The 18813-nt window shown below is 40.3% G+C and overlaps 1 protein-coding gene across 1 annotated transcript; it reads left to right on the top strand.

Annotated features, from left to right (window-relative positions):
* The first annotated feature begins 510 nt into the window (after window positions 1-510).
* Window positions 511-7234, top strand: LOC149022373 (3-methyl-2-oxobutanoate hydroxymethyltransferase 1, mitochondrial-like). The gene is made up of 5 exons (XM_089150499.1): window positions 511-1063; window positions 1158-1364; window positions 1458-1604; window positions 2359-2412; window positions 2497-7234. The coding sequence occupies exons 1-5, from the start codon at window positions 635-637 to the stop codon at window positions 2728-2730; spliced, it is 1071 nt and encodes a 356-aa protein (XP_089006625.1). The 5' UTR covers window positions 511-634; the 3' UTR covers window positions 2731-7234.
* Window positions 7235-18813: the final 11579 nt, after the last annotated feature.

The following is an 18813-nucleotide window of genomic DNA, read 5'->3' on the forward strand; positions in this document are numbered from 1 at the left end:
CTCTTCTTCTTCTTCTTCTTCTTCTCTGCTGCGATTTCGCACGAACTTCAGATCACCCAACAACGAAAAAAAGAAATGAAAATGAAATGGGCGGGTTGGTTTTTAGCTTCTTACGATTTTGAACTGGTTGTATATACGGTTACTGTACAACCGTATATACGTATAGGCTGGTAGTATGGAATACACGTTTAATTACATTTACTATACCCAGTCGAACCGCCTAGATGGACCGGTTGGTTTGCATCAGACCGAACCGAACTCATAAAACCCTGTTCACACGGTAAACGTAAAGGGGTAAAGGGATTTTTTGATTATTTAATTAGAAGGATCATCCGAGCCGTCCGATTAGATCGGACGGCTCGCTCCACCGTAGTGCGCATTAATTACGCACTACAGAAGCAAAATTGGACAATCATCGGGACCTGTCGGTTCTAAGTAAACCCACACGGTATTTAAGAACGATTCGATCATGCGGTAAGACACTGGTATTTTATGGCTACTACAAATAAAAACCCGTCTTTTCCTTTTTGCGTAGTAAGGCATTGTCATTTGTCACTCGATACTCTTCACGTGGAACTTCCAACCCCTAGTGTGCACTTACTAGGCTTATTCTTCAACCTGTTCGTCTTAGAAAATGGCGCTCTCCTCAATCTTTCATAAAGCTTCTTCTTCTTCAAATGTGTTCTCCAGAGCCGCTTATCTATGTTCCTGTATCAGGTGGATGAGCAATGTCCCGGAGAACACAGTTTATGGCGGACCTAAGCCTCAAAATCCTGATCAACGAGTCACTCTGAATCACTTGAGGCAGAAACACCGAAGGGATGAAAAGATTACTGTTGTAACTGCTTATGACTACCCATCAGCGGTTCATGTTGATGAAGTTGGTATCGATATTTGTCTTGTTGGAGACTCAGCTTCCATGGTAGTCCATGGCCACGATACCACCCTTCCCATCTCCCTAGATGAGATGCTCGTCCACTGCCGTGCTGTCGCTCGTGGTGCCAAACGCCCCCTTCTCGTCGGTGACCTCCCCTTTGGCACCTACGAGTCTAGTTCTCGGCAGGTAATGATAATGAATAAAGCTAAAAACTGGTATGCTTACTTCTGAATTCCACTGTTACAGAGCCTAATTTGTTGCATTTGGAGATTATGGTTAGGCCATTGACACAGCAGTTAGGGTTCTCAAGGAAGGGGGCATGGATGCAATCAAATTAGAAGGAGGTGTTCCTTCTAGGATAGCAGCTGCAAAGGCCATTGTTGAAGCAGGAATTGCTGTTATGGGTCATGTTGGGCTTACTCCTCAGGCTATTAGTGTTCTTGGGGGATTTAGGCCTCAAGGGAGAAACGTTGCCAGTGCCGTCAAGGTCTCTTCTTTTTGATTGATTCTACATGTTATTCTTCCCCCCCCCCCCCCCCCTGTCTCGCACCTGATTTGATAACTTTATCAAGTTGTGTAGGTTGTGGAGACAGCACTTGCTTTGCAGGAAGTTGGGTGCTTTGCGGTTGTTCTGGAATGCGTTCCGGCACCCGTTGCTGCTGCCGCAACTTCTGCACTTCGAATTCCCACCATTGGAATTGGGGCTGGACCTTTCTGCAGTGGGCAGGTTTATGGTTTTCTACCTTTTTTTCCCCGTTGGTTGCACATTAGTGCTCACATCAATGTCTTAGAAATGTTTGTTTGCCTTTTCAAATGAGATGTAGACGCAGTCAGTGGGTAGTTAAGCAGCTTAGTTAGACATTGACAGTCCAAATGATGTCTTCCTCCATGAGGACAATCCAGTGTTGCAAGTTCGAACACAATCATAGGGAAACAACAATATAATACAGATCAAAAATATCCAAGGGTAGTCAATATTTCTTGAAACTAGTGTTTAATTGTGACAAGAGTAGGAAAGATTAGATCTTGAAACTGATCCTCAGAACTAAATTTCTTTCGGGATGGTGTTATGAAATGATGTCTTTCTGATGCAATATGTACTGGGAAATGGATGTTTGGAGTAGGATTTTCCAGCAGCTACTCCAAGTAGATAGAAACATAAATCATGATTCCTTCCAGGCTGGGAATGCATTCTATGGTTGATAGGTTGAGATACTCGATGTGGCATAGGAATAAAAGGAACATCTACGCACAAATCCTTTGGTTTGATTTTATCAGATTCCATATTTCCATGATAAATCCCAAATCTTCGTATTCAGGTCACCTCGCACTTAAATTTGCTCCTATATGTTGCTATTAAAAAGACAGATGACTAGTGATTCACCATCTGCGCTATCTCTTATTTCTTCTTTCTTGCCTTATCTCAAAGCAGGCTGGAAAGTTAATTTAGTTTCACTAACTGGGTCCAAGTCTTGACACAGGTGCTTGTTTATCACGATCTATTGGGAATGATGCAGCACCCTCACCATGCAAAGGTCAGCCTATCAATTGTATCCACCTGTTTTGTTGTCATATACTTAAAGGAACTTATTGTTGGTGGCTCACTTTATTTTTGGCAGGTAACCCCAAAGTTTTGTAAGCAGTATGGGCACATAGGTGAGGCCATCAACCAAGCTCTTTTGCAATACAAGGAAGAGGTGACAAACAGATCATTTCCCAGTGCTGCACACACACCATATAAAATCAACCCAGATGATTTTAATGGATTTGTGAAAGAGTTACAAAAGCTGGGGTTCGACAATGCAGCATCTGCAGCAGAAGCAGCTGCACCTGAAAAAACAGTGGAACTGTAGCATTGGAATTAGGGAATGCGAGTCTCAGAGAATGAGTGAATGTCAGTTTATCCAAAAGTTTTCCACTTCAAGAGAACCTGTTTTCTTCCTGATCTTTCCTGTGCCCTCCCCACCCCCTCAATAGATATAAATGCACCTTTTGATGACAGTGTTTAGCTGTTTTTTTATTTTATTTTATTTTTATCACTTTTGCAGCTTTTGGTAGTGATAATCGACTACCATTACTAAATAAAAAAAATGTCTTTTTATAGCTTTCTGAGGTACAATGTAATTGGTCAACCCTTCTAAAATTCTAGAAGTGGTTCAACTGAGGCTTTATTTGTTGCAAGGGAAATGCAAATTCTTCTGTAAAGTGGACATTTTATTTTTTCTTTCCATACACTCCCCAACCCAAACAAAAAAAAAAAAAAAAAAAAAAAAAAAAAAGAAAAGAAAAGGTGGTTGGTTGCTAGGTTGGTGTAGCTTACAAGTGAAGAAAAATTCACTTCTATGATTACATTCCTCATTATATATCTGGCCAAAAAAGAGTAAAATGAAAACCTGAACCTATTTCACGCTGCTGTGTTGGCTTTTTCTAGAGAAGTTCAGAAGCAAAACTTGACTGAGAGGAGACTCACAAGCTTGCTGTTGCTTTGGGTTGTTAGTTCTTATTTTCAGTTACCAGAAGAAGCTGAAGTTCAAAAGCTCAAAATAAACTAAGAAGGTACTCCTAAACTTGCTTGCTGCGCTGCATTGTTTCTCTCTTGAAGCTTGTACAAGGTTTATTTCCTTTCTCATTTTTAATCCAATCTGGTAAGTATTTCTGTGTAAAATCCCTAGGATTGATTGTCAACGTGTTTGTCTTCAGTTCTTACTTTTTCTTCATTTTGAGTGAAATAGCTGTGCTGTTGTTCAGTTCAGTGAATCTCTGTTACAAGTAGACTGGTGTAAATCATAAGCTTCTGTATATTCAGTTGTTAATTCTGATGATCAACTGATCAAAATCTGATCCATAATTTTTTTTTGCCTTGGTTACGGGGATTTTGGTCAAGAATTGAAGATGATGTAGGAGATATTAAGAGAAAGAAGAGAGAATAATTAGGTACAACTTTGGACAACTTTGGATTGGAAAATTTTGTGGCAAGAACACTCGGTGGCCCCATTCTGTGGAATCATAAACATGTGTTTGATTTTCTTGTGATAGAGAAATAATAGCCGAGTTCTATTTCTAACAAAACATCCTCTCTTGAACATGAATATAGAAAACCAGAGATGCTAAAAGGTTCAAATTGTTTAGCTCTGCATTCTTCAAACATGCAATTGTAATGATTGATTCACAAAGATAAAGCTGCTTACTCCAAATCTTATTTCATCTCCTACAGAAAATTTTCCTCAGATGAGATGTCGGAAATTATTCAGATGGATTATTGGGATTGGACCAAGGATCAGATTAGGAGTTTCCTGTTATTGTGTATAAAAATAGTGTTTCTTTTGAGACCTCTATGATCAATTTTTTCAAAACTTAGACAATCTAATCATAACCTAGATTCTCTTCCAGAATTTCGATAAACGCCTTATGACATGGCTTGTTTGCAGTGGTGTTGCTGGTTGCTGTTTCAAATTGCTTTAGAGTTTGTAAGTACACGAAACCAAAATGGAAAAGATTGATAGAACTCAGGATCCTGTAATCAGCTTAAGAACAGAGAGAATCACAAGAAGAAGAGCTGAGAAGAAGAGATCACCATAGGCCAAGAAGAGGGCCTGCAGTTAGATTATTTTTACTCTAAGTGCAGGGCCTGTTATATAATAATTCTATAACATATAAAAGGACTTATCTGCTCCTGAGTTAATGACAGCAGGCTTTCAAGCAGAAATAGGAAAAAAAAAAAAAACAGCCCTAAACACAAATGAAAAATTAAGGACTAAAAAGCCCTTGTCCCTGTTGCCCACTGGACTGTTTCTATTAGAAGACTTCCAACACTCCCCCTCAAGCTAGAGCATATAAGTCACCCATGCTCAGCTTGGTATAATTAGTATGAAAACTAGGAGCAAACCGCTCCTTGGTAAATATGTGTGCCAACTGATCACAAAAGGACACAAAGGGAGTGACAGTTAGCCTTCTTCATCACTGCATCTCTGACAAATTGACAGTCCACCTCTCCATGTATGGTGTGGTGTGCTCATGGAACACCAGATTACTAGCAATGTAGGTAGTGACTTGGACGTCACAATACCTCTTCATTAGTATGTCAACAAGAAACCCAACTCTTGAAGTATTGATCTAATCCACATCAATTCAGCAGCAGTATGGGCCATAGATCTATACTCAACTTTGGTACAAGACTTGGCAAGGGTAGCTTGCTTTTTACTCCACCATGTGACCAAAATTTTCCCAAGGAATGTGTAATATCTTGTAGTAGATTGTCGATCACTGGCTGAACTGACCCAATCAACATTAGAAAAGGCTACAAGACCCTTATATCTATTTGGATGACAGGTTAACCCTTTTCCTGGAACTCCCTTGAGATATCAAAGTATCCGAACCGTAGCATTCCAATGAGCTATTCTAGGAGATTGCATGAACCGACTAAGAACCCCAACAATAATGGTGATGTTTGGCCTTGTAACAGTAAGGTAGATCAACCAATCAAGCTCTGTAGTGATCAACATCTTCTAGTAACTTCCTATAATCAACTCCAAAAATTTTTATGATGTTCTAGTGGAACATTTTCTGGCTTTGAAGGAAGCATTCCTGTGTCAATTAGAAGATCCAGAACATACTTCCTTTGAGATAGACTAATCCGAGACAGACTAATTACTTTCTTGCTGCAGATCACTTCTATCCTAAGGAAATAGTGAAGATCCCCTAGGTACTTGGTTTGAAAATGTGACTGCAGTTTGGTCTCCACCTCTTCGATACCAGCCTTTTCACTTCTAGAAATAATTATGTCATTTGCATATACAACCATGATAACAACCTTGTTTTTGTGACAGTAGACAAACATTAAGTGGTCAAAGTGACACTGATTAAACCCATAAGTAGTAATTTTAGTGCTGAATTTCTCAAACAAGGCTTTAGGAGACTGTTTGAGACTATAGATGGCTTTATGCAGCTTGCACATTCTTTGTTGACTCTCCCCTTGAGCAACGTACCCTGGAGGTTGCTCCATATAAACTTCTACTTGTAGGTCTCCATATAAAATAGCATTCTTGATGTCTAGTTGTAGCAAGGGCCAATCAAAATTAACTGCAAGAGAAATAATTAGACGAACTGAGTTCAATCTGGCTATAGGGGAGAAGGTCTTAAAGTAATCAACACCATAGGTTTGTTTATCCTTTGGCAACCAAAACGGACTTTGAGCCTCTCAATGGAGATAGTAGAGTGATAATTAAAAGTAAAAATCCAACGACACTAAATTACATCCTTAGGAGGAGGTAAATCAACCAAACTCCACGTGCTTCGTGATTATCAAAGCATCCATGTCCACATCCATGGCAACCTTCCAGTCAGTGTTTTGGAGAGCCACTGAGTGATTAGAAGGGATAGTGAAGGTGTAGAGGGACATAGCAAGATGGGACACACGAGATGGAAGGTGAGATAAAGAAACAAAGTGGACAATGGGATAAAAAGTGTCAGAACGTGTAGTGCAAAAACATTTACCTTTACGAAGAGCTATAGGTAAGTCACCTGAAGGCAAAAAGGTAGGAGCTTCATCCGAGGAAGACAGTGGTCAAGCATTGGTGGAGGTAATCTAGTTGTTGGATTTGTAGTGCCCGTTGTATGTTGCCATGAATATACTTGTAAAACGGGGATGCCATAATAGTTTTAAAGAGGGGATTGGAGTGGGGGTGATGTGATCAGGGTTGACCCCCTTGGCCAAACCCCAGAGTGGACCCATCCAGGGTTGGCCGAACCCTCTAAGAGAGGTATTTTGGTCACTTAAGCCCTATATTAGTTGCTGGTTTATTTTTTAAAATTTATTTTTAATTTTTTAAAGAGTTTCAATCAATTAGGAAGTCTAGTTTAAGTTGAGTAAGAGTCCTTGAGTCCTTAGTCCCTTTTAATTCCAGCATATTTTAGTTAGAGTTTTAATTACATAGAATTTAGCATTTGTCAGTTTGTATCATAAGTTACTAATCTATATAGGAATCCCACTTAGATTCAGGGACTTTTAGTAGGCTATAAATAGCCTATTCTTTTTTCGTATTTTGTTAGTTTGGGTGAATAAAATTTACTGATATTTGCAGCCAAGGAAGGTGCAGCAGGGTCCTATTTGGATAGGACCTCACGGTTGTTTAGTTCTCTCTATTCATTCTCTCTTTCCTGCAATCCAGCAAACAATCCAGCAACATAAGAGCAGTTTCCCTCCCCCAATTCAGGTAGCCACAGCCCCTTCCCTACAGTTTCAGCAAACCCAGCCACTCTCCCCTAACCCTGCGCAAGCCTTGCTTCCCCTTCCCCCACCTGAGTCTGGATCAGCTACCCGTCAGGGTAGCACTTTGTGCTCCCCGATGGCTTTACCACCATGAATACAGGGGGACCCAGGTTGGGTGATGGGAGGGTTTTTTTATTTTATTAATTTTTACTGGTGGGTCCCACCGAATTTGTGGTGGTAAACCCGTCGGGGTGATGATCCGGATTCCCCCCACCTTTCGCAACTCTAGAACCCTCCCCTCCTTGCTGCCGCAGCTTGGCAGCAGCCATCCCAGGCCCCCACGACAGTCGCAGATCACTCTCCCACCCTACGACCCATCTGACCCCTTTCCCTACCCCTCCCAACCCCACTGTACCCTTCCCTCCCTCCTACCTCTTGACCCCTCTCTCTTTGCCTCTTCTTCCTTGTGGCAACAGAAAAACATAAAAAAATATAAAAGAGGAGAAAAAAGAGAAGAGAAAGAAGAAAGGAAAAGATCCAAGGAAGATTTCAAGATCCTGCCCATATTTATCAATTCCTAATTTTTCCCTTTCCCAAATTATCCCATCCCATATAATTTTGTTAAACGCATACCATACCCATAACCTCCACATTTAGATCCCCTTCTTTATTTTAACAATATTATCCTTCTCACCTAGATTTGACAATTACTTGCTGGAAGATTGTAGGCGACCTTCATTATAGGGAAAACTATTCTTGAAGCCCTAACCCTAAAATAGGGTTCACATCAAGGGGTGGAAGGGACCGTTTAGAGGTTTACCTAGAGCAATGGAAGTAGGATGTGTCCTCAAAGAATGGCATGTCAGCACTGGTAAAGTGTTTTTGAGTAAGAGGGTCATAACACTGATATCCCTTTTCTGTGTGGGAATAACCCAGAAAAACACTCTTGGTGGACCAGAGGGAAAGTTTGTCAGGGCTAAGATGTAGATTATTGATAAAACAAACACAACCAAATACCCTCGGCGGGAGGGGAAATAGGGATAAGGTGGGAAAGACCACAGAGAACAGGGATGTGTTAGAAAGCACTCTAGAAGGCATCTTATTAATAAGGTGACATGCAGTTAAACACCATCACACCGATACTGTTTAGGAACATGCATATGAAGCATGAGAGCTCCGATTACCTCAAGGAGTTGGCGGTTTTTCCGTCCAGCAACACCATTCTGTTGAAGGTATAAGTGCAGCTAGTTTGGTGAATTATTTTATTAGCATCACTAAAACTAGAAATATCACATTGAACATATTCCGCGGCATTATTAGAACGGAACACTTTAATAAGCGCAAAAGATTGAGTTTTTATTTTGTTCACGAAGGGATGAAAAGCAGGCAAGAAATATATTCTATCTCTTAATAAATACAACCAAGTGAGGCAAGAACAGTTGTCAACAAAAGTAAAAAAATACTAAAAACCATGCCTACTAGAAACACGATAAGGACCCCAAATATCTGAATGAACTAAATCAAATAAAAAGACAAACTATGAGTAATTGAGTGAGTGGATAGGAAGTACGATGGTGTTTTCCTACCTCACATGGTTCACAACTAAGTTTGGACAAAGACTTAAGGAAATAACAACTGTAGACGAAGAAGAGATAAATGGCCTATCCCACAGTGCCACTTAAAGGGAGAAATAGCTCCAGTAGGAACAGCAGCAGCGATGTACATGGGAGTAGAATAGTTTAGGTAGTACAGTTCATCCTTCTCATACCCTCCACCAATTGTCCTCTTCATGTGAAGGTCTTGAAAAACACAAGATGTAAGAGTAAAAGTTACAGAACAGTTTGTGGTTTTAGTTAGTTGACTTACCGATAACAAAAGAAATTGATCTACATGTAAAACTAATGACAGGTAAAAGAAGGGGTAGGAGATACGTTACCGGTTCCCAAATGGGAGTGGAAGAATCATTGGCAAAAATAACAGAGGAAGGATGGTTAGGTTCATAAAAAGAAGTAAACAATGATGACTTACCTTCATTTGTGTGGAAGCCCTGAAATCAATGATTCGAGGAGAGGTTGTAGAAGTTAAGAAAGTAGGGTTACTTACATAGGATAAAGTGGCAGTAGATGTGGAGGGTCTATGTGTGATGGAATTGGATGCTTTAATTTGCTATAAGCAGCACATGAGTTGGCTTACATAATCATGCAAACTTTTGAAGGAATCCCTTAAAAGCAGAAGTGAGTGTAGTATTGGATAGGTTTAATATATCGGTATCAAGTATTGTATTGGTCAGGTGATTTTAAGAGATGTATCATCAGGGGCGTAGCCAGGATTCAACATTGGGGGAACCGGATAATGAGAGTCTAGATCATATACCCCAGCAGGGGGGCGCTAATGCTTTTTCATCACACATTGTATGGGCCCATGTGGGACCTACTAAAGATCCTGCCTTTGAATTATATGATCATGTTTAGACATGGCCCTCACATATTAAAAATATAGGTAATCATTAATAATTACATTTTTACCCTTACAGAAATAAAAGTAAATAATTTTAAAAAATAAAGTAAATTAAAACATAGAGATAGATAACAAATAAATATCTTATAAAATATTTTTGTTTTAATTAATGTTAAAAAAAAAAAGAAAAAAGAAAAAAAGAAAGAGAAAACCCTTACAAAATCAACATTAAAGGGGGAAAAGAAGAAGATGATTTCAATAGTAGAAGGCTAGATGCAAACCAAAGGAATCATGGTAGTTGGTTTCTCTAAAAATTCTAAATATTCAATTCACAATATAAAAATCAAATAAAAGAATAACAACAAATAATAAAAAAGGAGAGACCATATAAATTCAAATAAAAAATAAATCAAGAAAGAGAGAATAAAAAATAGAGAAAGAGTAAGAGAATACCTGATTGTGGAGAATATTTAGGAATAAATTCCTTACCTTTAGCTTTTTCAAATTTTTCCTAACCACGTGTGAAGAAAGAAGGGAGAAGAGATAATAAATAGGAATGGAAAGAGAGAATAAATAGGGATTATGAGTTAGTTTTTAATTACATTTAACTTTTTCTTCCTCGAAATAGGAGTTCAATCGTATCCATTGGATAATTATTGAGGATGACGTTTATACCCATCATCTTTACCTTTAAATTTTTTTCCAATATTTTTTTTGGGTGGGGGAAAGTGATATTTCACATGTAGGAAGAGAAATTAAGAAAAATAGATAAAGTACTTAAACTTTCAAAAAAATTGGGGGGGGGGGGTTGGCATGGCCCACCCTGCCCCAATGTGGCTCCTGCCACTGTGTATCATCTTGTATCACATATTGTATCGACTGGTTAATGTATTTTAGTGCAATCTAATAGAGAGACATATCGATTTGTATTGTATCAGTTGTATCTAATATGGATACTTATTGGCTAATATTGTATCGTAGCGTGGGATACTTTAAACCTTGAGTATCTCTAGGGTGGACTACATCAGTTCTACCGTTGGACGCCACATGATTAGCTGAGTGATGAGCACAGTTAGGTTTCCCGTGGTTCGCCCAACAAGCTTCAACCAAATGACCAATCTATAGAAGGTACACTGTCATGAGGCCCGATCATTGTGTTGTCCACTGAACCATGATCACGACCACGACCTCAAGAGGTGAAGTGCTTCCTTTGGAGGTATTTGATTGATGAGAGTTCCCTAACAATACAATACATGGGAGGCAAGAGAAGACATCATTAGAGTGGGAACACTTTCTCCAGCCCAGAAGTGTCCTTTATAAGCTTGTGTTCAGGGTTTAGTCCAATAAGTAATTTGGAAACACAAAACTCATTAAGCTGAATCTTTAGTTTTTCAATGTCAGTGGTAATAGATTTAAAAATGTTTAAGTTCTTCCATTATACGGTTAAAGGAACTATAGTAGTCTTACAGGGGTTCACCAGATTGTTGAAACAGTCTTTAGCCTAGCCTACCCTACTACTATGGTATAGTATAGTATGGTATAGAAGGCGAACAAGTTAGCGAAGACGCTTAGGCTAATAGAGAAGAGAGCGTCGGTGCGTAGCCTTCATTCTACTACGCTTGTACAGTCTTTTTTCAGGCATTCAAACTATCATGAAGATTGAAATCCTGACGATTATACCAAACCGTTCTTCCAGCGACCTAACCCAACCTAGTTATTAGAGCCCTCCCAAAAGGGAGTAGGTTTCTTTTCTTAGTGCCATCAGTAGCAAAAGGTAGTTGACTCCCTTTTTGTTGGAGGAAGGAAACATAGCAATAGTAGAATAATCCCTTCTCACTGTCACCCCTTTAATCAATTAATATATGTGAGAAGGAAGTATGGAAGAATTTATATTCTTTTGTTCATGGTTTGAGATCTCGCTTCTTTAGAGAAGCGAGACTAGATGAAGGGCAAGGTCTATGAGTTCCCACAACTTGCTTGAGATCTCGCCTATCTCGCCTATCTTGCCATATCTCACCAAAACAATTAATTTTCGCCAGATTTTTTGTTGATTTTAGTCGGATTTTCACTTGCAACTACTCTTAGTACATCTACAACATCAGAGGAAGATCAATCAATCCCATTTCAAGTAGATCTTCAACCAAGGAGGACAATGATGTTACTTGACAACACGGAGTCCCCACAGATCCACAGGGCCAGAGGATCACGTGTAACAACTGCGGTAAAGCCCTTAATGGAGGCAAACACAAGTTCAAGTGACACTTTGCTGGTGGCTACTGTGATACACCCATGTGCCTTGTTGTCCCTAAGCTAGTAAAGGAATATATGATAGACCACCTCATGTAGCTGGAGGACCGACTTGTAGCCACTGGTATACAACGTGGTCGTGGTCGTGGTGCTACTAGAGTTGGTGGACTTGGTGCTGGAGCTCGTGATAGGGCTGATGCTGGAGTTAGTGGTGGAGCTAGGGCTTGATTGAATTTTTATCTCATTCCATGCTTATCTTATGAACTTATGAGTTATAACTTATATAGAGCTTCTAATGGTTTTATTATTTTATTATTCTATTCTCGAGAGTGGAGATTGTGATACTTATATGGATGGAATTGTGATGACAATTTAAGTTATTTGACTTGTTTTTCATTTATATGCCTTGAAGGTTCTATACGTGTTGTATTACCTTGCATTTTCCAATCCTATAGCATTTCGGTTTCACACTTAGGGTTGATTTGGAACTCATACTTAGGGTTGTTTTCTCATAAATCTAAGGTCATCAATGTGTTATGAATGCCTAAATTAAGCTAACTACCATAGTTGTCACGGCGACGAGGTGATGCAAGGCGGTTTAGGCTAATTGAGGCGATGAGTCGACGAGGCGCCCTCCGAGGCGCTTTTGAGGCGGTTGAGGCGTTTTAAGTGAAATTTTTAGTGTACATCTCATTCACTCTAAATTTATCATATCTTATATAATAAAAAAACTAATATCAGACTACCTCAAGTCATCCAACATACTACAAACCACACATAATAGGTCCTAAATAAAAAGTCGCAAGAAAAAAGGAAGAGAAGAAGTTGCTTGTCACTGACCACTGGTTGCCGAAGTGTCGCTGCAAGAATGGAAGAGAAGAAGAGAGGAAGAGAGAAAAAGATTAGGGATTAGAGTGAGAGTGAGAGTGTGAGACTTGAGTCAAGAACTTAATCTCTTTCAATTTTGTTTGTTTTTATTTTTATTTTAACATTTGATCACATGTAGCGTCATTATACATATGCATATAGGTTCAAACAATAGATACTTTACAATCAGAATCTAATAAGTATTTCAATATATGCCTTCGATTAGGCATCTTTCTCGTGATTTAAAAAAGAAAGAAAAAAAAGCGGACGCCTTATTGCCTAAAAATAAGGCGACGCCAATTTGAGGCGCTCCGAAGGAGCCCAGACGCCGAGGCGACGATTAAGCGATGCCTAGGCGACGCCTTGACAACTATGCTAACTACCATGTTTGAGCCCAACCTGGATCTTAAAACCCCCTGACATGAGCCATCGAGTTAGCCCATAAAAAATTCCCATATCTCTACCGAGAACTCGCCATCTTGGTCGAGATCTTGGTTTTTTGAAGGGGCGAGATCACTGGCGAGAGTGAGTTCTAAACCCATGCTTCTGTTAGGAATATGTCGTCTTTTAAATCATTCCATATTCCCTTAGCAGTGGTGGTGAAACATAACATTGTTACTCCATGCTATTCCATAACCAGATCATAATTACTGCGTTGTCTTTGGACCAGGCATCATAGTTTTTATCTTTAGTGGAGGGAGGTGAAGTCTCAATGACACGGACAGCTTGCGTCCATATTAGATTATTAGAACTATCGTGAGTTTAATGGATGTGAGCTGGATGTTAAGTTGTTCTGAAGACAGTGTAGGTGGATTATTTTCTATCGGTGTAATAGCAGCCTCAGTAGCCATTAGAGCAAAAAATCAGTACCCGAAAATGTGGGACGGTAATGGTAGTGACAAGTGCAGCAATAACGAAACCAGCAGGAAAAATAGCACAATCAGTGTAGTAGATTTCCTATTTTCCAGAAAAAGAAAGCTGATTTTCATAATTAGGACAGGAATAGTGTATCAATATCAAGTCAACAGTTGTAATAGTATAATAATCCTCCTACTTACCAGAAGATTAACAAGATTGAAGTCAGTTCTGGTAAATAGGGCAGTTGTAGTAATCACAGTAGGAAACCGGGCGGCAAAACAATTGTAATATCATGACAATATCCTTTCTACCGGAAGAATAAAAGACTGGAGTTGATTCCAGTAGACAGGAAGCAGCAAACTTAGGGCAGAAAAAGCACCTTGTAGCAGCAAAATTTGGGCAGAAAAATTACCTTGTAATAAACCATATAGATTCAATCTGGCAGCTGTAATAAAACCAATAAAGGTATGGGATCAATCAGTGCAGTAGCAATTGGAGAAATCACATGAAGATAGGATGCTGTCCAGGCTATTGATGCAGTCCAGAAACCAAAATAACTTCAATTGTAGGGAATATCTCTGTTGTTTAGGCTGGTACATGCCTGTGGAAGGTTTGATGGGTCTGTTTTTGTCAAAAGGAATCACTGATCTCTGGATTATGCAGTTGTTGCAGGAACAGGTAAGTAAGAAGAATGATCTATATAGTCATCGTTGCAGCAAGAGATAGCAGTGTACCAGGTAGAGAGAAAAGAAACTGAGAAGATTGATCAAGGCAAGAGAGGAAGAGGGTTTTCTCAAGCTGATCACAGGAGCTCCGATACCATGATAGAACTCAGAATCCTGTAATCAGCTTAAGAATGGTGAGCATCACAGGAAGAGTTGAGAAGAAGAAGAAGAGAGCACCATAGACCAAGAATAGGGCCTGCAATTAGATGATTTTTACTCAAATCGCCTGTTGTATAATACTTCTATTACATATATGAGGATTTATTTGCCCCTGAGTTAATGAGCAGAAATCAAAAGAAAATCAGCCCTGAACACAAATGAAAAATTAAGGACTAAAAAGCCCTTTTTCCCTGTTGCTGCTAGGACTGCTTCTACCACAAGACTTCCTAAAAAGATGAATGAGATTTACTTAGGCTAAAGTTACGAGTTTTCCGAGTTAAAAACTTGAAATATCAAGAAACATACTCTTCTCTTTGATTCCAATCAATCTCTATCTAGTTCGAATTGGAATTAATGAAGATCAATATGATGCCTGATTGTGAATTAAAATATTTCTGTATTTTTATTCATGTCACAAGATTGCTTTTACTCTTGATCTAAGTTTATCTGGTAGGACCAATTCCCTCAAGGGTGGACTCATAGCTGTTGTATAGTCTCTGTTTTTGTGTTGTTTTGTTTTTGGTTCTTTGTTTTTAATGGGAAAAGGGAATATAATTTTGAATAAGTTACATTGCCCATGTCACATTACTATACTGAACTACTATTTATTACTGCTTTTTACCCCAAAGAAAGAAAAACTATTCATTGCTGTCCGAATCTCTGAGGAGAGAGAAGCTCTGAGGGATTTCCGAAGTCTGTTGCTATTGATGGCCTTAGGGTCAGTCTCTCATTGTGCAGCCACTCACATGGAAATGAGGTGGGGTGGAGTAGATGATCCGGGGGCAGGTAGGGCAATAGATGGGGTAAATAGGGATGAAGTGAGGCCTGAGGAGAGAGTTAATGAGATTGGTGCTGCTTTTGATAATGGTGCAGAAGGAAGAGCTGAGCAGGGAGGTTAAAAGAGGTTGCTGCTGATGATAATGAGCTCTCCGTGAGCTCTCTGTGGGCTTGAAGAGATGGATGTCCTGGAATGCTTTGTTTACAGATGTCTCTACAGGTACTTCTGCTGAGGTTGATGTGATTGGAGCATAGTTGTCAAGGCGTTGCCCAGGTGTTGCCAAGGCATTGCTTAGGCATCTAGGCTAATTTACAGGGGCCTAGATGGCAGTCGCCTTATTGTTGAGTGCCTTGCACTAGTTTAATTTGATATAGGATCAGGTTTTGACATTGGCATAATTAGTTTATGTCAGTTTTATAAAAAAGAAATTGCAGGACTAGAGGTACAGGAGAAGTGGAGAAAAGGAGGGAGAGTTATGTGTGATACTCTCCCCCTCACTTACTGTTTTGTTAATAGCTGAAGAGAATCAAGATCTAGATACTTTCTAAATCTGGTTACACTCAATATAAACCCCCCCCCCCCACAAAAAAAAAAAAAAAAAAAAAAAAAGGGGGGGGGAGAAGTGAAGTAAAAAGCAACTGCTCTTCCTAAGCATTGCTTGTTAGTCAAGGTAATGTAACCCCTAATCAGGCCAGTCTTCAGGATCCTCTTTAAAGAACCAGCGGCAATTTAGGGTTTAATTTTTACTGTTCTAGGTCGGTCTCAGATAATTCTGAATGGACAAACAGCTGTGTGTAACCAATTAAGTCCCGCAGTTGAGGAAATTTGGCTTCCACACCTTGATCTAGGGTTAGGGAGGGTCTAGGGCTAAGTGAGAAGGCCATTTTGGGTTTTGCCAGGCTGGGAATTGGCGGGAGATTGAAAGATTTAGATCTGTTTAACAGATTTGAAACTCCAGATTTAATTCTCAACACCTAAAGATTAGGGTTTATGATGTTCAGAATGTAAGTATATGATTTTACCCATGGATTTTCCAGCACCAGGTGTCATCATTCCAGGGCTGCGTGGGAATAAAAATTCTTATCTCTTGGGTGGGTTGGTTTCTAGTTCCACAACACAGAGTGGAAGATATGTAACAAATTCAGAATCACACTTGCTTCTTCTTTTGGTAGAACACCCTTGCTTTTATGAGTTGCATTCTTCCTCTGACGATGTGACCTCAAAGACCCACATGTACTCCTCAACCTTTTTTTTTTTTATTTTTTTTTATTTTTATTTTTATTTTTTTTAATGAATCTAATACAAAGAGTGGATTATTTAGTTTTCAAACATTTTTGGTAGTTCTTTCCTTTTTCTTAATACTAGTGTCTAGGTCTTTGGCTTGACAATTTTAGGTCCATATTGACTCCACAACTACATGAACTGGGTTATATCGTGGTTGAACAAGAACCATTCAACTTTCACCACATGCAGTGAAAAGCACAAAACATTGGCGTGTAAGTGATCCCCCAAGGGTATGACTAGTCGAGCTTAGAATCTCATGCTTCCTTAGATGATCATCCCTTGCCAACCTGACAACTCTATTTGGGTTAGATATTTTTGGTAGTTGTACAAGAAGTAGATGGATCTAATGAAGATACTCTTTGATACGGGAAGTTTGCAACCGACTGTACCCGGACCCGACTGGGGCTAAGTCAGTCTCCCAGTCGGGACCTTACCCGATCTACCTAATTGAAGGCTCCACTTATGCTGGACCTATATGGCAACATCACCTTGAATGGAAGGTCAACTACGAAGATGATTAGACGGGATAACCGACGAGGGAGCCTGGCCAAGGCAGATTAGGCGGCCACCGTCGAGGAAGCCTATCCGCATTCGAAAAGGTAACCCACACTCTATTTAAACAAGGGCTCACCCCTCCGGTAAGCAACAAACTTATTCTGAGCAAACTTCTCTGTAGTTCTTGCACAGGATCTTAACCTGATCACTGTCTGACTTAGCCATCCGAGGCGGTTGCCCGACATCTTAGCCGGCTGGCCCTAACCTTTCTTGTAGGACTCATTGTTTTTGACCACGAGAAGGCACTCAGGAGCTAGTGCGGCTTAGTTAGAATCACTATCAGAACTGAGACACATCAGTTTGGGGTCGTTTGTGGGAACGACAAACAATCTTTAAGTCATGGCAAGACGAACGGTCAACAATGGTCGAACCCGACAGGATACAGCAGCAGGTGACCAAGACGACCAAACTCTTCAGGGTAATGGGGCCGATCACTCTACTCGGGTAGAGGAAAACCCTCTCGACGAAAATCGTATACCCCAAGGTCCTCATGGAGAAGGGATGTCGGCAAGGCCTCAAGGGCCGGCCACTGTTGCCGATATAGATGAAATTCAGAAAGGAATGCTTGAGATGTAGGGGGTATTGAGGGGTTTAGTCCATCAGGTTGGACTCCAACAACGACCCACGCCCAATACCCAGGCAGGAAGGTTGCACAGAGCCTCTTGGGCAACAAAAGGAAACTGACTGCAAGGTGGGAACCAAAGAGGTGGTCGAACTGAAGGTCATCGGACGACCCAGTTGGGTCCTGAGGCCAACCAAAGACAACAAAATGGAGCAAGAGTCAATGCTTTTGACCAAATCTCGAAACCAGCACAGATTGGAGATCTTCCTCAAAGAAGTTGCTGGGTCGCGAACGATCAGGAGGTAGAGAGTCAACCCCAAGGAGCCTGATCTCGTGCATCAGTCGCCCGAACGCAGTTGAGATGAGCTAGTACCGCAGAGTCGGGTGGAAATGGATTGAGGCAAATTTGACTCCGAAGAAGGGTGGCCGAAGTAGAACGAAGGCTGAAGAATCGAGATCACGACGAAGATTTCGATGTGGTAGACTGAGAGCCTTTTTCAGATGAAATCATGAACATGCCTCTCCCCCTGAATTTCATCATGCCAACCTTCACCCCAATTGAAAGAAAAATAAACCCGAAGGAGCATATCAGTTACTTCAAATTAGTAATGACTGTTCTTGGTCGAGAAGACGAGCTGCTCTACTGAACGTTCCCAGCTTCCTTGAAAGGACCGGCCATAAAATGATTCAGCAGCTTGCGGCTGGGATCAATACATAATTTCAGAGAACTTGCCCAAAAGTTCATTGCCCGGTTCTGTAGCGTGATCAGGAGTTAGAAAACGTCCGATAGTCTATTTGCTATCCTACAAGGCCGGAACAAGTCAATCCGGGATTATCTAATGCGCGTTGATGAAGTGGCCATTGAGATCGAGAAATTAGATGACAAAGTTGCGTACAGTGCTTTGTGGAGTGGCATCACACACCAAAGGCTTCTGGAGGTTTTACTATCAGATAAGCCCAACTTATGGGACTTTACTGCGTAAATGCCAAAAGTAGGCTAGTGTGTATGAGATAATAAATGCTCGGGTGAAAGTTGACCGGGAGCTTAGGCTAGAAAATGAAAGAAGTCATCCTAATGATCGGGATAGAGGATCAAAAGGCAAGTGGAAACAAGATCAAGGTCGGGAAAACTACACCCTGCTCAATGCAAAGCCATCAGAGATCCTAATGCAAATATGAGACAAAAAGTCTCTAAAGTGGCCCATAAAAATACATTACTGCCCTGAAGACCGGGAC

This window comes from Hakea prostrata, chromosome 3 (assembly GCF_041222555.1).
Source record: "Hakea prostrata isolate BN-2017 chromosome 3, UWA_Hpros_2, whole genome shotgun sequence".
NCBI lineage: Eukaryota > Viridiplantae > Streptophyta > Magnoliopsida > Proteales > Proteaceae > Hakea > Hakea prostrata.